This window comes from Adiantum capillus-veneris, chromosome 4 (assembly GCF_014529385.1).
Source record: "Adiantum capillus-veneris isolate H3 chromosome 4, ASM1452938v2, whole genome shotgun sequence".
Taxonomy (NCBI): domain Eukaryota; kingdom Viridiplantae; phylum Streptophyta; class Polypodiopsida; order Polypodiales; family Pteridaceae; genus Adiantum; species Adiantum capillus-veneris.
Window position 1 is genome coordinate 103347499 of NC_140934.1, and position 17056 is coordinate 103364554.

Consider the following 17056-nt stretch of genomic DNA (forward strand, 5'->3'; position numbering starts at 1 on the left):
TCTGTCAATGTAATCAGACACCTCATCAACATACATACCAAATAGAGTATACATACCAAATAGAGTAGGAGACAATGGGCAGCCCTGTTTCACTCCAATAGTAGAGTGAACTAAATCAGATACCCCTTCCGGAGTGCGTACATGTCCCATCATTGATTTGTACAAAGCCATAATCCCCCAAATCACCTCTATGGGCACCCCCATCTCCTGTAGTCTGCGCATCAATCGAGCTCTTGGTACCATGTCAATGCTTTGCGGAAATCCACAAAGCTACAATAGATCCGTCTCCCATGTGCTCTGCCCTCCTCAATGATGGCCCTGAGTGTCAGAACATGATCAAGAGTGGAGAAACCCCTCCTGAAGCCGGCCTGACCCTTTGCTCGTACACCCTCGCCCTCTGCCCAATTACTCAAGTGTTGCTCCACACACACACACACACACACACACACACACACCCACACACACACACACACACACACACACACACACACACACACACACACAGAGAGAGAGAGAGAGAGAGAGAGAGAGAGAGAGAGAGAGAGAGAGAGAGAGAGAGAGAGAGAGAGAGAGAGAGAGAGAGAGAGAGAGAGAGAGAGAGAGAGTTTTATTAACGTCTACTAGAGGCCGAACTCGACCTATGAGACAAAATCTATGTACAACTATCAATGCCCTCTGGGTGACCAGAAAAAGGACAAAATATAACATGAAATTAAATAAAATAAAACTGAACTAGTAGGATAGGAGTGATGAGTGGAGTGGGGTGGGGTGGGAGATGGAGCACTAACACTAAGGGTATGTGAAATATATGCGTAGGGGTGTACAAGAATGCAATGCAAACTAGCTAGCTCCATCCAGTCCCATAATGAGGATGTAATATGTGATACATAGGAGATGGCAAAGTAAAAATCCCCTGTAGCATGATCTCTGGATGTAGATGTAAATGAGCGATCTGCTCCTGGATACGGCGCTGATGACGAGCCCGAATCTCTGTAATCTCCCTCTCATGTAGTACAGGTGTCTGGTAACCAGATGCTCTCGGTCTCCGTGTGGCTCGGAGGTCCTCAGCTCGCTGAAGGGTAACCCCCTCCTGAAGAGAGAGAGAGAGAGAGAGAGAGAGAGAGAGAGAGAGAGAGAGAGAGAGAGAGAGAGATGAAATAAAATGTTATATTAACGTCTTCAAAAGGCCAAAGTGACCTATGAGACCAGAAAGTTACAATGTGGTGGATCTAATACAAAGTCAGAGTACCAAAAATGACAAAATAAAATACTATGGAATCCTAAACCGCTAGGTGTGAGCTAAGCAGCTATGTGGGATGGCTAAATCACAAAAGATCCAGCATCGGTGGATGGCGGATCTCATCAATCTCCTCCATGGTCAATAGCCTGACCGGGCGTCGTGCATGTCGGGCCAAAGTGATCCGAATCCTCTGATGCAGCCTCCGTCGATAGTGTGTAGTCCTCCGCAGTCGTGGGCGTCTGGATCTTCCTAGCTCGGTCGCTCGGTCGATCAGTGTGCCTCTGGTGTTAGGGGACGAGCTCTCCTGTGGTAGTAGCTCCTCCGCGTGCCCAGTGTCTGCTCTAAAGAAGTTTGTGATCCTTCTTTGAGACTGCCTAGCCTCTCCCCTCATCAAGCTCTCTCTGTGTCTACGTAGCTCGAGCAAAAACAGACCCAAGCATCTCTGATCCTTGTACCGCATGACTATGGAGAGTGTTCCGAAGCCCTCTCTGAACAAGGAGTGCAAGCGGCCACGTCTCTCGTAGTAGACGGGGTAGTGGCATGTGTAGTGCAACTCTGTCTCAGGCTCCATGTCATACAAGAGACATGTCCTGGCCTCTGTTGGTACTCCACTGTATCTCCCAATCTCGATCCGTAGCTGGGTGAAGATGTGCGCATTTGGCCAATAGCACATCATATCCCATGAGACAAGTGGGTGTCCATGTATCTGGGCCTCGTCACAAAACCGTCCTCCGTAAGATGGAGAAGATGCTCTCTGTAGAAAGCCATCTTCGTGCCCAACTCCTGTGCTGGTTGTATCCATGTTCTCCTGGTGTCTAGCTGATTACAGGAAATGGGAGTACCCACAGAGCTCATTTGGGGATCATGGCATTGTACAGATCAGTAGTAGGGCATGTAGGCACCCCGGAGGGACTTTCTACACCGGTCCACTCCACTATTGGGGTGAAGCAAGGCTGCCCGTTCTCTCCTACTCTTTTCGGTATGTATGTGGATGAGGTCTCCGACTACATTGAGAGCGATGGGGAGATAGGTGCACAGTTGGCAGGGACATGGATTCCACTTTTGTTATATGCTGATGATATAGTGTTGATCTCCGAATCCCCAGAGGGAATGCAACGTCAATTGGATGCTTTTCATATGTTTGCCCACGAAAGTGGTTTGTTTGTCAACCTTGGTAAAACCAAGGTTATGGTGTTTAATACCACCCCACAGTGGATCAGGAGGTCAGGACCTACATTCACATACGGCCAAGAGACTGTGGAGTACACAGACGCTTACACTTACCTTGGAGTGGTTTTTAGCGGACTTGCCTTCGCACTCAGAAGAGCAGCAGAGACCAGACTGACTAGAGCCCACGCAGCATTGGGTAGATTGGAGAAGATGTGTTCGCAGGTTCAATTTCAGGAGCCCCGGACGAAGCTCTGGCTCTTTGACACTTTGGTGGCTTCAGCATTGCTCTATGGAGCTGAGATATGGGGACCTTCATTGGATCACCGCGGGAGGCCGGGTCGCACAGACGGATGGGGGAACATGGAGAAACCTTTCATCTCTATGATCTCGTGGCTCATTAGAGCCAAGGCATCAGTACCACGGGCCATTATCCGAGCAGAGCTAGCGGCCCCCCCACTAGTGGTGGAGGCGCTCACCAGATCAGTCTCCTTCATAAACCGCACATGGGAACTTCCTAGAAACAGATATGCTCGCATAACACTTGAGTCCTCTCGACAATTAGCCATACAAGGAGATACAACATGCTGGTATGGGGAGATGACATCATGGTTTCAAGCACATGGGTTCAGCATAGACAGGCCGCCACCATTCCAGTACTCATTTGGATGCACCATCTCTCACTCTTACACAGTCAGAGATCACTAAGCTCATCTGCCAAGACCTGACCCAGCTAGACACCAGGAGGACATGGATACAACCAACACACGAATTGGGCACGAAGATGGCTTTCTACAGAGACCACCTTCTCCAGCTTACGGAAGATGGTTTTGTGACAAGACCCAGATACATGGATACCCACTTGTCTCATGGGATATGATGTGCTATTGGCCAGTTACGCACATCTTCTCACCAGCTGCGGATTGAGACTGGGAGATACAGCGGAGTACCAGCAAAGGCCAGGACATGCCCCTTGTGTCACATGGAACCTGAGATAGAGCTGCATTATACATGCCGTTGCCCCGTCTACTACGAGATACGAGGCCGCTTCCATTGCTTGTTCAGAGAGGGTTTTGGACCACTCTCAAGAGTCATGGGATACAAAGATCAGAGATGCCTGGGTTTGTTCTTGCTCGAGCTGCGCAGACACAGAGATAGCCTGATGAATGGCGAGGCTAGCCAGTCTCAAAGACGGATCACAGACTTCTTCAGAGCAGACATGGGACAGCCACAAGAACCACTCCCACAGCAGAGCTCCCCCTCGTCCCACACCAGAGGCACACTAATCGACCGAGCGATTGCATTGGGGAAATCCAGGCGCCCACGACTGCGGAGGACTACACAGCATCGACGGAGGCTACGTCAGAAGATTCGGAGCACGCTGGCCAGGCATGCACTACGCCCAGTCAGACTACTAACCATGGAGGAAATTAATGAGATTCCTTTTTGCTTAGTTCACATCAACCAATCTAGGATCCCATAGTATATATCTTCGTTTTGTACTGTGTCTTTGTTATTTTGTTACTCTGACTTTGTATCAGATCCACCACCTTGTAACTTTCTGGTCTCATAGGTCACTATGGCCTTTTGAAGACGTTAATATAACATTTCATTTCATTTCATCTCTCTCTCTTGCAGTGTTGTTCAATCGTGCCATGTGTGAGGGATTACCTGAGACTTGGAGGTTGTCTACTATTGTGCCTATATTCAAGGCAGGTGATCCTACAGAGCCTGGAAATTACCGCACTATTATGGTTGGACACACACTGGCACGATTGTATGCATCCATTATTGAGCAGCAGTTGAGTAACTGGGCAGAGGGTGAGGGTGTACGGGCAAAGGGACAGGCAGGTTTCAGGAGGGGTTTCTCCACTCTTGACCATATTCTGACACTCAGAGCTATCATTGAGGAGGGCAGGTCACATGGGAGACGGATTTATTGTAGCTTTGTGGATTTCCGCAAAGCATTTGACATGGTACCGAGAGCTCGACTGATGCGCAGACTGCAGGAGATGGGGGTGCCCACAGTGCTGATTTGGGGGATTATGGCTTTATACAAATCAGTGATGGGACATGTACGCACCCCAGAGGGGATATCTGACTTAGTTCACTCCACTATCGGGGTGAAACAGGGTTGCCCATTGTCTCCTACTCTATTTGGTATGTATGTTGATGAGGTGTCTGATTACATTGACAGAGAGGGTGATAGAGGTGCCCAGCTGGCAGGGACGTGGATCCCATTGTTGTTATATGCTGATGATATTGTCTTGATCTCTGACTCACCAGAGGGTATGCAGCGACAGTTGGATGCATTAGACAGTTTTGCAGAGGATAGTGGATTGTCTGTAAACCTTGGTAAAACCAAGGTCATGGTGTTTAACACCACACCGCAGTGGATCAGGAGATCGGCACCGACCTTCACGTATGGTCAAGAGATTGTGGAGTATACAGATGCATACACTTACCTTGGGATAGTCTTCACTGGGCCGAGGTTTTCTTTGGGGAGAGCAGCAAAGACTAGACTGACCAGAGCTTATGCGGCCTTGGGAGGCTTGGAGAGGATGTGTTCGCAGGTTCAGTTCCAGGAACCTCGGACAAAGTTATGGCTCTTTGATACTTTAGTAGCCTCAGCTATGATGTATGGGGTACAGGTATGGGGACCTTCTGTAGGCCAGGATGGTTGGAGAGGTATGGAGAGGCCCTTGGTATCTATGATCTCCCGATTGATTAGAGCCAAGGCCTCCGTACCTCACGCGATCATTCGAGCAGAGCTAGCTGCCCCCCCCATGGAGATTGAGGCGCTTACCAGATCAGTGTCCTTTGTGCACAGCCTATGGGATACTACTAGAGACAGATATGCTAGATTGGCCCTTGAGTCTTCCAGACAGTTAGCTCTACAGGGGGACACTTCATGCTGGTATGCACAGATGACTTCATGGTTTCAGACGCATGGCTTCACCATGGACAGGTTGCCCCCTTTCCAGTATTCTCTTCAGGCACCCTCGCTGTCTCTTACACGGGTGGAGATCACTAGACTCATTCGTCAGGACCTGATCCAGCTCGACACCAGGAGGACATGGATAGAGCCGCCTCAGGAGTTGAGCACAAAGATGGCTTTCTATAGAGAGCATCTTCTCCACCTCACAGGAGATGGGTTTGTGATTCGACCCAGCTACATGGACACACATATGTCTCATGGTTTGCGTTGTGCCATTGGTCAGATACGCACATCCTCACATCAGCTCGAGATTGAGACCGGTAGATTCAGAGGGATACCAGCAGACAGCAGGATATGCCGATTATGCCAGAGAGAGCCAGAGACAGAGTTGCACTACATATGTCATTGCACAGTGTTCTATGAGATACGGGGGCGTTTCCACTGCTTATTCAGAGAGGGTTTTGGTCCTCTATCTAGGGTCATGAGTTATGAGGATCAGAGATGTCTTGGACTATATCTACTTGAGTTACACAGGTATAGAGACACTTTACTGGGGAGAGCTAGAGAGAGGCAGTCCCAGAGACACATTACAAATTTCTTTTCACTAGATATGGGACAGCTAGAGGAGCAGCCACCACTGCAGAGCTCGTCCCACACTCATTCGACCACTACTGGCACTCTCATCGACCGAGCATTGGAGCTACAGAGATACAGACGACCGCGACTGAGGAGAGGAGCTACACAGCATCGACGGAGACTACAACAGAAGATTCGAGCCATACTCTCTCGACATCCAGAGTGCAGATGAGGATGGATCCTCACCATTTCTTCCATCTTTGTTTCACACACTGTTACATCCAGTTTACCGGGTACCTATTGTATCAGCTGCTACACCCACGTAGTTTTAGATTGTAGTAGTAGTAGTAGTATTTTGTTCCACTTCTAGTTCTTTTCTAGTTCTTTTGTACCCAGACATGGTATTAGATTCACTATTTTGTAACTGATTGGTCTCATAGGTCATTTTGGCCTTTTGAAGACGTTAATATAACATTTCATTTCATTTCTCTCTCTCTCTCTCTCTCTCTCTCTCTCTCTCTCTCTCTCTCTCTCTCTCTCTCTCTCTCTCTCTCTCTCAGGCTACAATGACTCAAGGCTCTCTCACGTAAGGTTCTCTCGGGCATCAGGAGGCAGCACGCAAGGAGATTCTCTCTCTCTACAGGTGATGCAACAGGTGAGTTGAATTCTCTTTCTCTCTCTCGCGTAAGGTTCTGTCTCGCGGTAGATGCAAGGCGTGCAGGGCAGCAAGAGGTAGCACGCAGGGCAATTCTCAGGTTCGGGCATCAGTCAGGTCCTGGCGGATGAGCCTGGTGATCTCGGACTGTGTAAGAGTCAGAGAGGGTGCATCCAGTGAGTATTGGAAGGGGGGCAATTTGTCTATGCTGAACCCATGCGCCTGGAACCATGATATCATCTCTGCATACCAGCATGCTTTATCTCCCTGTATGGCTAACTGTAGAGAGGACTCAAGTGCAAGGCAGGCATATTTGTCTCTGGGAAGTTCCCACATGCGGTGTATGAAGAAGACAGATCTGGTGAGCGCTTCCACCACTAGTGGGGGGGCAGCTAGCTCTGCCCTGATAATGGCACGTGGCACCGAAGCTTGGCTCTAATGAGCCGCGAGACCATAGAGACTAGTGGCTTCTCCATGTCCCCCCATCCATCAGTGCGACCTGTCCTCTCGTGAAGGTCAATGAAGGTCCCCAAATCTCAGCTCCCTAAAGTAATGCAGAAGCCACCAAAGTGTCACAGAGCCAGAGCTTCGTCCGAGGCTTCTGAAACTGAACATGTGGACACGTCCTCTCCAGTCTACCCAATGCTGCATGGGCTCTGGTCAGTCTAGTCTCCGTTGCTCTCCTCAATGAAAATGCTGGTGCACTGAAACCACTCCAAGGTAAGTGTAAGCATCTGTATACTCCACTATCTCCTGGCCGTATGTGAATGCGGGCGCTGACCTCGCGATCCACTGTGGGGTGGTATTAAATACCATGACCTTGGTTTTACCAAGGTTGATAGACAAACCACTTTCATGGGCGAACCTATGCAAAGCATCCACGTGATGTTGCATCCCCTCCGGAGAGTCAGAGATCAACACAATATCATCAACATATAACAATAGTGGAATCCATGTCCCTGCCAGCTGTGCACCTCTATCACCATCTCTCTCAATGTAGTCAGAAACCTCATCCACATACATACCAAATAGAGTAGGAGAGAGCGGGCAACCTTGCTTCACCCCAATAGTGGAGTGAACCGCTGTGGATAGGCCGTCCGTCGGCCGCGCGGCGGGGCGCCGGGCAAGGACGCTTTCCCTTCGCCTCGCCGCGCGGGCGGCCCCCCTCCTCCGTGCCGCGAGGCACGGGGCTGCTCGATCAACCTTTCTGCCCCTCCCCCTCCCCGCACCGCGGAGGGGAAGGGGGGGCCGAGGGGCGACGCACACAGCTCAACGAAATCTTGGACTGAGGTGGCTCCCTCCGAAACCCTCTATAGGGCTTTTTCTTAAAATAAAGCAATGGAACTCTCTCTATCTCTCTAGCTCAAATTGCGCAAGAGAAAAAGCATTCATGGCTGCCGTCTTTCACGCCGCAAAAAGCGGAAATGACCGTACAATGCCACATCATCATGTGCCCGCAATCCCCAGAAATCTGTACCTGCTGCCACGTGGCATTCCCCGCTAGAAATTTAGGGTTTCCAGCCAGTTAGCGTTTTCAGCGTTTACCTGTCCATGCCTCTTCTGGAACTCCCCCATCCAATGCCGTTGAGGGTGACCGATTGATTAAGTACACAGACTTACTTACAGCTTCCGCCCAAAGCTCAAGTGGTAGGCCTGCATGTAGGCGCATGCTTCGTGCTCGTTCCATGATTGTCCTGTTCATCCTTTCCGAAATCCCATTTTTTTGAGGCGTCCTTGGGGTTGTCCTTTGCCTCCGAATGCCATTGCTAGCACAAAAGCTTTCAAAAGCTTGGTTGCTTTACATGTTGCTTGCTCCCTCATGCTGCTTTATAAACAATTTGATGGACCCAAGAGTCCTGCTTAGGGGCTAGTATTGGCTGTGGGGGGTGCTACCCGTGGTCTGTGTGCTACACTGAACTTGAAGGAGATGGTCATTGACACCAGAGCATGATCCACTGCCACCCCGACCGGTCTGGGCCCAATTGTGAGATCCTGGATACTAGAGATGATATTCGGCTGTGCCATTACATAGTCCACTGTGCTGGCTCCATGTCTGTGTGGGAAGCATGTAAAAACTCCCGTAGTGGGAACTCTCTGTAGGCCGTTCAAGATGGCCAATCCATGTGCGGTGCCCATGTCTATCAGGTGTCGCCCATACTCAGTATATTCCACATGGTGTGATAGTCTAGACAGGCCCGTCTCTACAACATCTAGCTCTCTTAGCATCTCCTCTGAAGTATCATAAAACACTGCCTGGTGATGGGCAGTCCTAGCATTGAAGTCCCCTAGGATGATAATGTCACCATCCCTAGAGAACTCCCATATGTCATCATCCAAAATAGAGAATGGGGATTGTCCTCTTGGTGATGCATAAACTGATGTACTCGGGGGAAAGTAGCAAATAGCTAGGTAGAGATATCTGCGTGTCTTTGCTTTCAATCTCACCCACATGTATCTAGCCAGCTCATCCCTGCGGGCTATATGTATCAGTGGCTGCAGATCCTCTCTAAATAACAGTGCCACTCCTCTCTAAATAACACTGTAATCATTTTTAGTTTGTGCCCGTTTGCTTTTTTTAGAGACAAGGCAAAGTTGTATCTGAATTTGTTTTATAGGTCATTTTGGCTTTTAAAGACTCTAATATAACTTCTCTTTCTCCCCGCACCCTAACTGCTCTTTCTCCCCGCACCCTGCACCCCACCCGACCGCTGGCCAGATGGATGATGCTGAGTTTATAAGAAAATCTTTAGCCTGTGGCCAAGGCAAATCAAACAACCTCAAAAGTCTCCTAATCGTCTTAAAGAACTGATCCTGTGCCATTCGCATACTATATATCAACAAGATCATCCTTGGCTTCCAAATGGCAATGCAAGCCACATAATACTCATCACTATGCCTTATAATTCTGACAAGAATTCTTAGGTTATATTTATTTATTAATGATGCAAGGGGCAACATAGCGAGTCTTATCATTTGAAAAATGAAAGAATGGCTTTAGGGAAAATTATGTGAAAATTTTGGCCTCCCTTATTATTTGTGCTGATTCAGATTGTCTTTGCTTTTGTTGGTCTCAGCTTAGATCGTACTGCTTAAACTTTCATGGCCGGGCTACACATTCCTCTGTAAAGAATTTTCAGGTTGGAAAGTTTGTTCAGCCTATTCTTGATTTTGAAAAGACGTGCTTGTTCATATGATTTTGGTTGGCATACTTTGGTGAATACTTTACATAAGGGATCGACACGTGAGGGTCTGAACATTTGGTTGAGGCCTTGCGTTGTGCTGGGGGCCTAAAATTTCCGTTTTGTCTGCACACTTTGGCTATTCATGGCTAAGCTTGATGGGATTTGACAATCATAAATTTCAATGCGGCCCAGGAATATACCCACTCTTACATCAGTAGTATCAATAGTGGATATATTTTTGTAGGGCAGTGGGGTGTGAGCAGACACAAATCATTTGAAAAAAGGAGCCTATATCTGGGAAAACACGCGTTTAGGGAATCGAAAAAAAAGAAAAGAGCAAGAACTATATGATCCGTAGATCCATTCACATAAGAATAAAAGGCCGCTTTACTACAAGGATAACAAATACTGAAAATAGTTAACCTCTTTTGCCCTTCAGATTCTGTCCAATATTGCTATAGTAAAATGCTGTATGTGCGAAAAATTTGTCACATATCTGAAAGCTACGACAAGATAATTCCTTACCTTCCAGAACTTCATGAGATCTCAGAGTGGAGCTGAATCTAATCTTGCCTATGTAAGGAGAGGTGAAAATAATTATTTTTGAAATGAAAAAGAGAGTTGACTTTTGTAACGAGTCAAAGCTTTCGAAAATAAGAATTCTAGATCATTCTATGCTTATGATTATCCTATTTTTTATCTGTAAAATTTTAGGGTGTTCTGAGGCTTTCGGATCATCTCTGACATTTCTATTTCATTTTGTACAGCTTGTGACAGAGTTTGATAATGAGCACATACTGTTACAGCTTGGAAAGGTACAAAATTTCGGTGTATTGAATTCTATTTATTTCTATGAAGCAGAAGTTGCCTTTTAATAAACAAATTTTTAAAATCAAGTACGCCCATCAAATGAGTGACATAGCACAAAGTAAACAGCACAAAAAGGACACTTGGCTGCTACTTTGTTTGGTTTTCTCAAGGGTAAGCATCAGATATTGGAAGCAAAGAACATCCAAGAGCAGCAATGAGCATATGCTCAGAGCGTAGGAGGTTTGGACCTATGACTGTGTTGGGGAAACCAATAAAACGTCCAAGTGAATGAAGAGAGGAACTTGTTTCTTTGTGGATGGTGATGGAGTACCTAGACCAAAGTTGCCTGGTCTATCCAGAGTTATGTACAAACTTCCATGAAGATTAAACAGAAATATTGAGGTCAGCCACATGAGCTTCCTGTAGGCTGTATCATGGTTATATAGATAAGATGACCTCATGGGACTCATCGAGAGACAGTCTTGAGAGCTAGAAGATCAATGCTCAAAGTTACCTGGATAGAGACAGCGTCCTGAACACAAGGACAGACTGATGAGATGCAGGCTGGACATCATGAGTGGGTGGCAACAAGCCATCATATGCCGTTGGCCGCAACAGTGCTGCTCCATTTTGCACCCCTAGAAGTCTCTTGGATGAGGATAGAGATCTACAAATGATCTCCAAATCCTTTTTGTACACTTATTGCAATTTGCAAATAGAGCTAGAGGCCTCGGGAGGTAGTAAAAATGGGGGTGCAGGGCTTCTACTAGGCAAGAAGTGTTGTTTTTCGTGTGATAATATGCAGAGGAACCTTCAGGGGACTGAGACGGTCCTTACACTACCTTGTATGGGTCATACATGAGCGCATTATAGACTGTCCAGCTCGACCTAGAATATTCAAGTAGGCAGTCAACCTGCTAGGGCCAACTATTTGGCCGCTAGACCTCTTGACCTGCCTAGAGTAGTTGACCAAGTGATCCTTGAGTGAGCAAGGCGAGTGGGACTTCACTTTGAGGTCCCATTGGGTGTGCCAAAAACGAGAGCATCTGTAATAGAGAAATCTATTCTGGTGCTAAGTGTGTGCAGTGGGTAGCCTCGTCGCAGTATGCTGAGAGTCTCACTCAAGTGCTCACTGGGGTGTAATGCAATAAGATAACTCAAACTGTACAAAAGAACAGAATTGAAATAATAACATACAGACCAGAGATAAAGTTGACACAAGAGGCATAGGAACTGCACAATCCAGCCTCAATATATTGCAAAGATCAAGTACAAGACACTGGCTGGCAGTGCACTCAGCTCCGGACCATAGACTTTGCTACTCGAGTCTTGGATACAAGAAGGTGTCAAGGCTTGATACTGCAATAGACTTCAGACTCGATGGCAGACAGTGATAGACACTATGATGATAATCCCACTAGTATCCCCAAACTGATATACATACAATGATGAATTATCTCTCATTGGGTGAGTAGCTGAGGTAGGACCTGTAGGTTGTGGCTGAGGATAGACCAGGTAGGCACTAGGCCACGCTGATGGCCTGGCTTTTACTCTTCCACCTCCTGCCAAAGTGCTCCTCCAAAAGTAGCCATGTCAGTATCCTTAGCATTTTTAACAAGTCCAATGGTCTAGATTAGGCACTGTGGTCTACCATCCCATGCTGACACTCCACTTTAACTGTAGAAACTACCAGCACTGTAGCTGGGCTATAGGTGCAGAGGAAGGGGGGCAAAAATGGCCATGGCAGGCTCCTGCCTGGTGGTAGGCGAGCACTCAGACCTCTAGATGGAGTGGATGAAACCTGTGAAGGAGTTAGCGAATCTCTGTGTGCAGAGATTTTAGGTTGGACACTTCCCTGCTGAGTAGACTGCTGGCAGTTAAAATTATGGCGGTGCTGAACAGGCTGCTAGCCAGCAGTCGGGCACTGCAGGGGAGGGGGTGCCGACTGAGGACCAGAACACTGTGGCTACTAGTGAAGATGAGGTGAAGTGGGATACTTCCATGCCATGTGTCCAAACTGGTGACACTTGAGATGCTTGACTGGTTACTTGTAATCTCACTGTAGTAACCTGTCTGTCTGACACAATATCAAAGGTCTGGGAACCGTGGGGAGCCTGGGAGTAGACCTGGACACGCGTGATGCCTGATTCATAAGTAGTAGAGCCTAGAAGGACCGAGCCTCGTAGTCGTGCAAATCTTGTGGCCAAAGGACGATGCTCAAGCCGTATGAAAGGGAAAGAGAAAATAATCGGAAACCATGGGATCTCATGGTGGCTCTCAAACTCATCGACTGTTACACCTGAATACCAAGGAGTGAGAACCAACTGTAGCGGAAATAACCTGTCGTGCCCTCTATAGTGGGTGCTCCTCTGTGCAATGTGCGTGAGATCTCACCCCACAGAATGCAAACACAGATGACAATGAACAACAAAGCAACAACAGTACGACTCAGCAGAACCTGAACATGAACAGCATGAACATCGACAAACTCAAAGAAACCAATACAGACTCTGGCATGGCAGCACACTCAGCTCTAGCCCAGATCTCATAGGCAGTGGGGGTGTCGAGGCTCAACTCTGCAGGGATGGTGCAGACGTTCCTTGTACAACTCAAGAAGATAGACTTTAGACGACTGACCACACAAAAGTAAATGATCCAATAAAACCCAAACAGCTACGGATATATACAACCCTAAAGAGCCACCAATGGCTGACCAATATCTAATCTAGCTAAGACTATCTCAAAGCTATGGTCATGGTGGTCTGGCCCCGCGACCGCTAGACCACCACCACCACGTGTCACTGCCCAGGCAAAAGTCCGTCCAGTGTGGACTCAGCCCAACTGCAACTAATTGTCTGCCAAGTGCATGCGACACTGTAGCCCTGCTACACCAACAAACGAGAGCCTTAGACAATGAGAGATCGCTTGCCGTAATGACTAAGTTGTCTGATAATCAGATAGATAAATTATAAAGTAACCTGGGCCCAAAAATGACAGCTTCAAAATCCGGTCCTATAGAATGGATAGGGTGGATCGTAGGAAATTTACGATGGTGGACCAAAGTGGGAACCGTCCAATGAGCTTGCAGCCATGGAGAGCGAATGGTGTTTGGAACCAGAGCCGACTCCTACAGTGTGAGAACTCAGAACATAGCGCTAGGTTGATGTTGGAGAGGCAACTAAAGTGGTACCCTAAACGTGATGCACGGGTGTGAGACAGAGGACGACCTGTGGAAAAGTGAACTGAAGGGAACACCCTGAATGTACAATGAGTGAAAGGTCCCAAGAACCTTTGAATAGGCCTAGATTGATGGAAACTTAGCTGATAGAATCGTACCTCTCTCTCTCTCTCTCTCTCTCTCTCTCTCTCTACACCCTCACGCTGGTCTGCTCTTGTGACAGCGCGCCCCACCCCTAAGCCCTTCCCGCCCCACCCTCAGTCCCCCCCGCTCCTCCCTCCTCCTCCCCCTCCCGAAGGGGCGTCTTGTAGAAGATTTTCAATTTTCAGTTTTCAGAATCAGAATCTTTTCATCTGCAGAATTTCAAACCTGCAGGAACCAGAAATTTCAGACCTGCAGAAATCAGAATCAGACCTGCAGGAATCAGGGGGAAAAAAATATCAAAATTTACAGAAAATTCAGGAAAACAGCAAGCAAATTACAGATTGCAGAAAGAATTTGAAATTGCAAAAATTGGTAGAATTTTGAAATTGCAGAAGTCTTGATATTTTATGTGGTTTTCTGTGATATGTATGCACATGAGGGTGTCCATGTATGCATAACTGAGGATGTCCATGTATGCATAACTGAGCTACGTATGCGTAATCAGAGGACAACTTTGTATGCATAACTCGAATACAAATGGAGGTCATAAGTGCTTCACCAGATTGCAAGCCCCTTACAAAGGCAACCTCCATGCGTACAAACAAGCGGATAACACAAATGGAAAGGGAGATGAAAGAATGGAAAGCAGATACGGAAGGATGGTGGGAAGAGAAGGCCAACCTTGTTCAAATGTTCCTCAACAAGGGCGCGCAATGGAAGAAGGAGAAAGAAGACCTACAGGCAGAGCTACAAGCACTTAAGGCAGATTCACAAGCATTCAAAGAAGAGGTCTCAGCCCTCAAGCGAGAGCTGGTTGATAGAGCAAGCAGTGGACTAGAGGAAGGGGAATTCCAGCCCTCGGTGATAGAGGAAATCAAGGTCATCAAGGAGCAGGTACGGATGATAAAAAAGGAGGAGAAACAGAATGTGGTAAAGACGTCTTCGTGGATGGATGTGATCACGAAGACACAGAAGAAGGCGGATGAGGCCGAGAAATGGATAGAAGTCGCTAAGAAAGGGAAAGGGAAAGAAATCACATCTGTCCCCACTCCTACAATCATCAACATGACTCTAGAAGAAGAGCAACGAAGGAAAACTAGAGCTTTGCACATACGAGTAACCTGTCTAAAAGACCGAGATGATGTGGAAGGGGAAGTCAAAGAACTTCTCCACACGATGGGTAGTGAGGCTACTCATACAAAGGTATGGAGGGTAGGGAAGAAGACACAAGGAAATGGGGAGACTTCAAAGGAGAGAGCTTTAATCATGCGTTTTTCATTTATGGAGGCAAAGAAGGTCTTCTTGAAGAGGCGTCCTACACTAAAGAAAACAGGCATATTCCTTGGAGATGACCTCACTCTCACACAGCTTGCGCATATGAGAGAGGTAATGCTAGAGATTCAAGCGGCAAGGGAGAAGGGAAAGACGGCCTTCTACAGAGATGGTCAGGTGGTGATTGTCGAGCGGCGCTCCACATGACGGTGTGAGACCTATGGGACCACACTCAAAGTTGCCACCTGGAATTGTAATGGATCTATGTGCCTTGATGTGGGTGCTTTTGAGGATAATTTTACAGGAAGAGACATCGTCTTCTACTCTGAGACAGATCAGGCCCCTGGGTAGTCTATGCCTCACATTAGTGGATACAGATGGGAGACTGCTTGTAGAAAGGAGACACGTTCAGAGCACAGAGAGGGCGGGCTCAGGGGGAGTGGTAGTGTTATTCAGCGAGGAGTTGCAGCCATTGATACATATAGCCCGCAGGGATGAGCAAGCTAGGTACATGTGGGTGAGATTGAGAGCAGAGACATGCAGATATCTTTACATCGCTATTTGCTACTTCCCCCCGAGTACGTCAATATATGCACCACCCAGAGGACAGTCCCCCTTTTCTATTTTGGATGATGACATATGGGAGTTCTCTAGAGATAGTGACATCATCATTCTAGGGGACTTCAATGCTAGGACTGCCCATCATCAGACAGTAGTTTATGATACTTCAGAGGAGATGCTAAGAGAGCTAGATGTTGCAGAGACGGGCCTGTCCAGACTATCACAGGATGGGGAATGTACTGAGGATGGATGACACTTGATAGACATGGGGACTGCACATGGATTGGCCATCTTGAATGGCCTACAGAGATTTCCCGCTACGGGTGGTTTTACATGCTTTTCACACAGACATGGAGCCAGCACAGTGGATTATGTCATGACACAGCCGAGCCTCATCTCTAGTATCCAGGATCTCACGGTTGGACCCAGACCTGTTGGTGTGGCAGTGGATCATGCTCTTGTGTCGTTGACCATCTCTTTCTAGTTTAGTGTAGCACACAGGCTACGGGCAGCAGCCCCTACTCGTTACACCTTCACGCGGAAGACGGACGCTGTATACATAGATGGGATCTACAGATGCCTGTGCAAAGAGGAGCCAGGGCGACCTCTGGAGGAGCTTACTACTATACTGACACAGACATTACATGATGCAGTAGCAGAGGCATATCCACACACCCAGCCTAAGCAGAGATGCCGTTCTGGGAGCATGCCTCAGAACAGTTGGTATGATGAGGAATGGCGCGAGACTAGAGCTAGACTTGAGAGAGAAGTGCTTTTGGGGGACATCACTCACAGACAGTCACAGATTGACTTCCGACGCCTAGTGCGGCGGAAGAAGAGGGCATTTTTGGCTCACCTAGAACAAGATCTATACCAGCTATTTCTGAGTCAGGATTCACGTGAGGCATGGCAGCTTTTTCATGAGCACTCCCCCCCCCCCCACCCCCCCCTGCCATTACCTCTACAGAGACCTGGGGTTAGTACGCAGCATCTCTATACACAGTTCCTGGACAGCCGTCCCTTCCCGACCCCCCTGATCCATGCCACACACATGTGCTTTTTTCACCACTGAGATGGTGAAGAAGGCCATTGACAGGATGAGGATTGGGAGAGCATATGATCATGATGGCTTAGTGGCTGAGCATTTCATGCATCTACTAGTAGAGCTTCTAGCAGTTATGTTTAACCGTGCCATGTGTGAGGGCTTGCCTGATACTTGGATCCTATCTACTATTGTACCTATCTTCAAGTCAGGAGACCCTATGGAGCTTGGGAATTATCGCACTATCATGATTGGACACACATTGGCACGGTTATACGCATCCATTCATGA

General features: G+C 47.7%; 1 protein-coding gene across 8 annotated transcripts in view; it reads left to right on the forward strand.

Moving 5' to 3' along the window:
* LOC147459719 (uncharacterized) overlaps positions 1-17056 on the forward strand; it is a 196741-nt gene that overhangs the window by 94215 nt on the left and 85470 nt on the right. For all 8 annotated transcript variants that reach the window (XR_015187903.1, XM_086510945.1, XM_086510939.1 and 5 more), the window contains 2 exons: positions 9651-9713; positions 10526-10573. Coding sequence is in view for 7 of the 8 variants with exons in the window: in XM_086510945.1 (XP_086367071.1) it covers positions 9651-9713; positions 10526-10573 (111 nt within the window). In the remaining variant the exon portion in view is untranslated. The remainder of the gene's footprint in view (positions 1-9650; positions 9714-10525; positions 10574-17056) is intronic.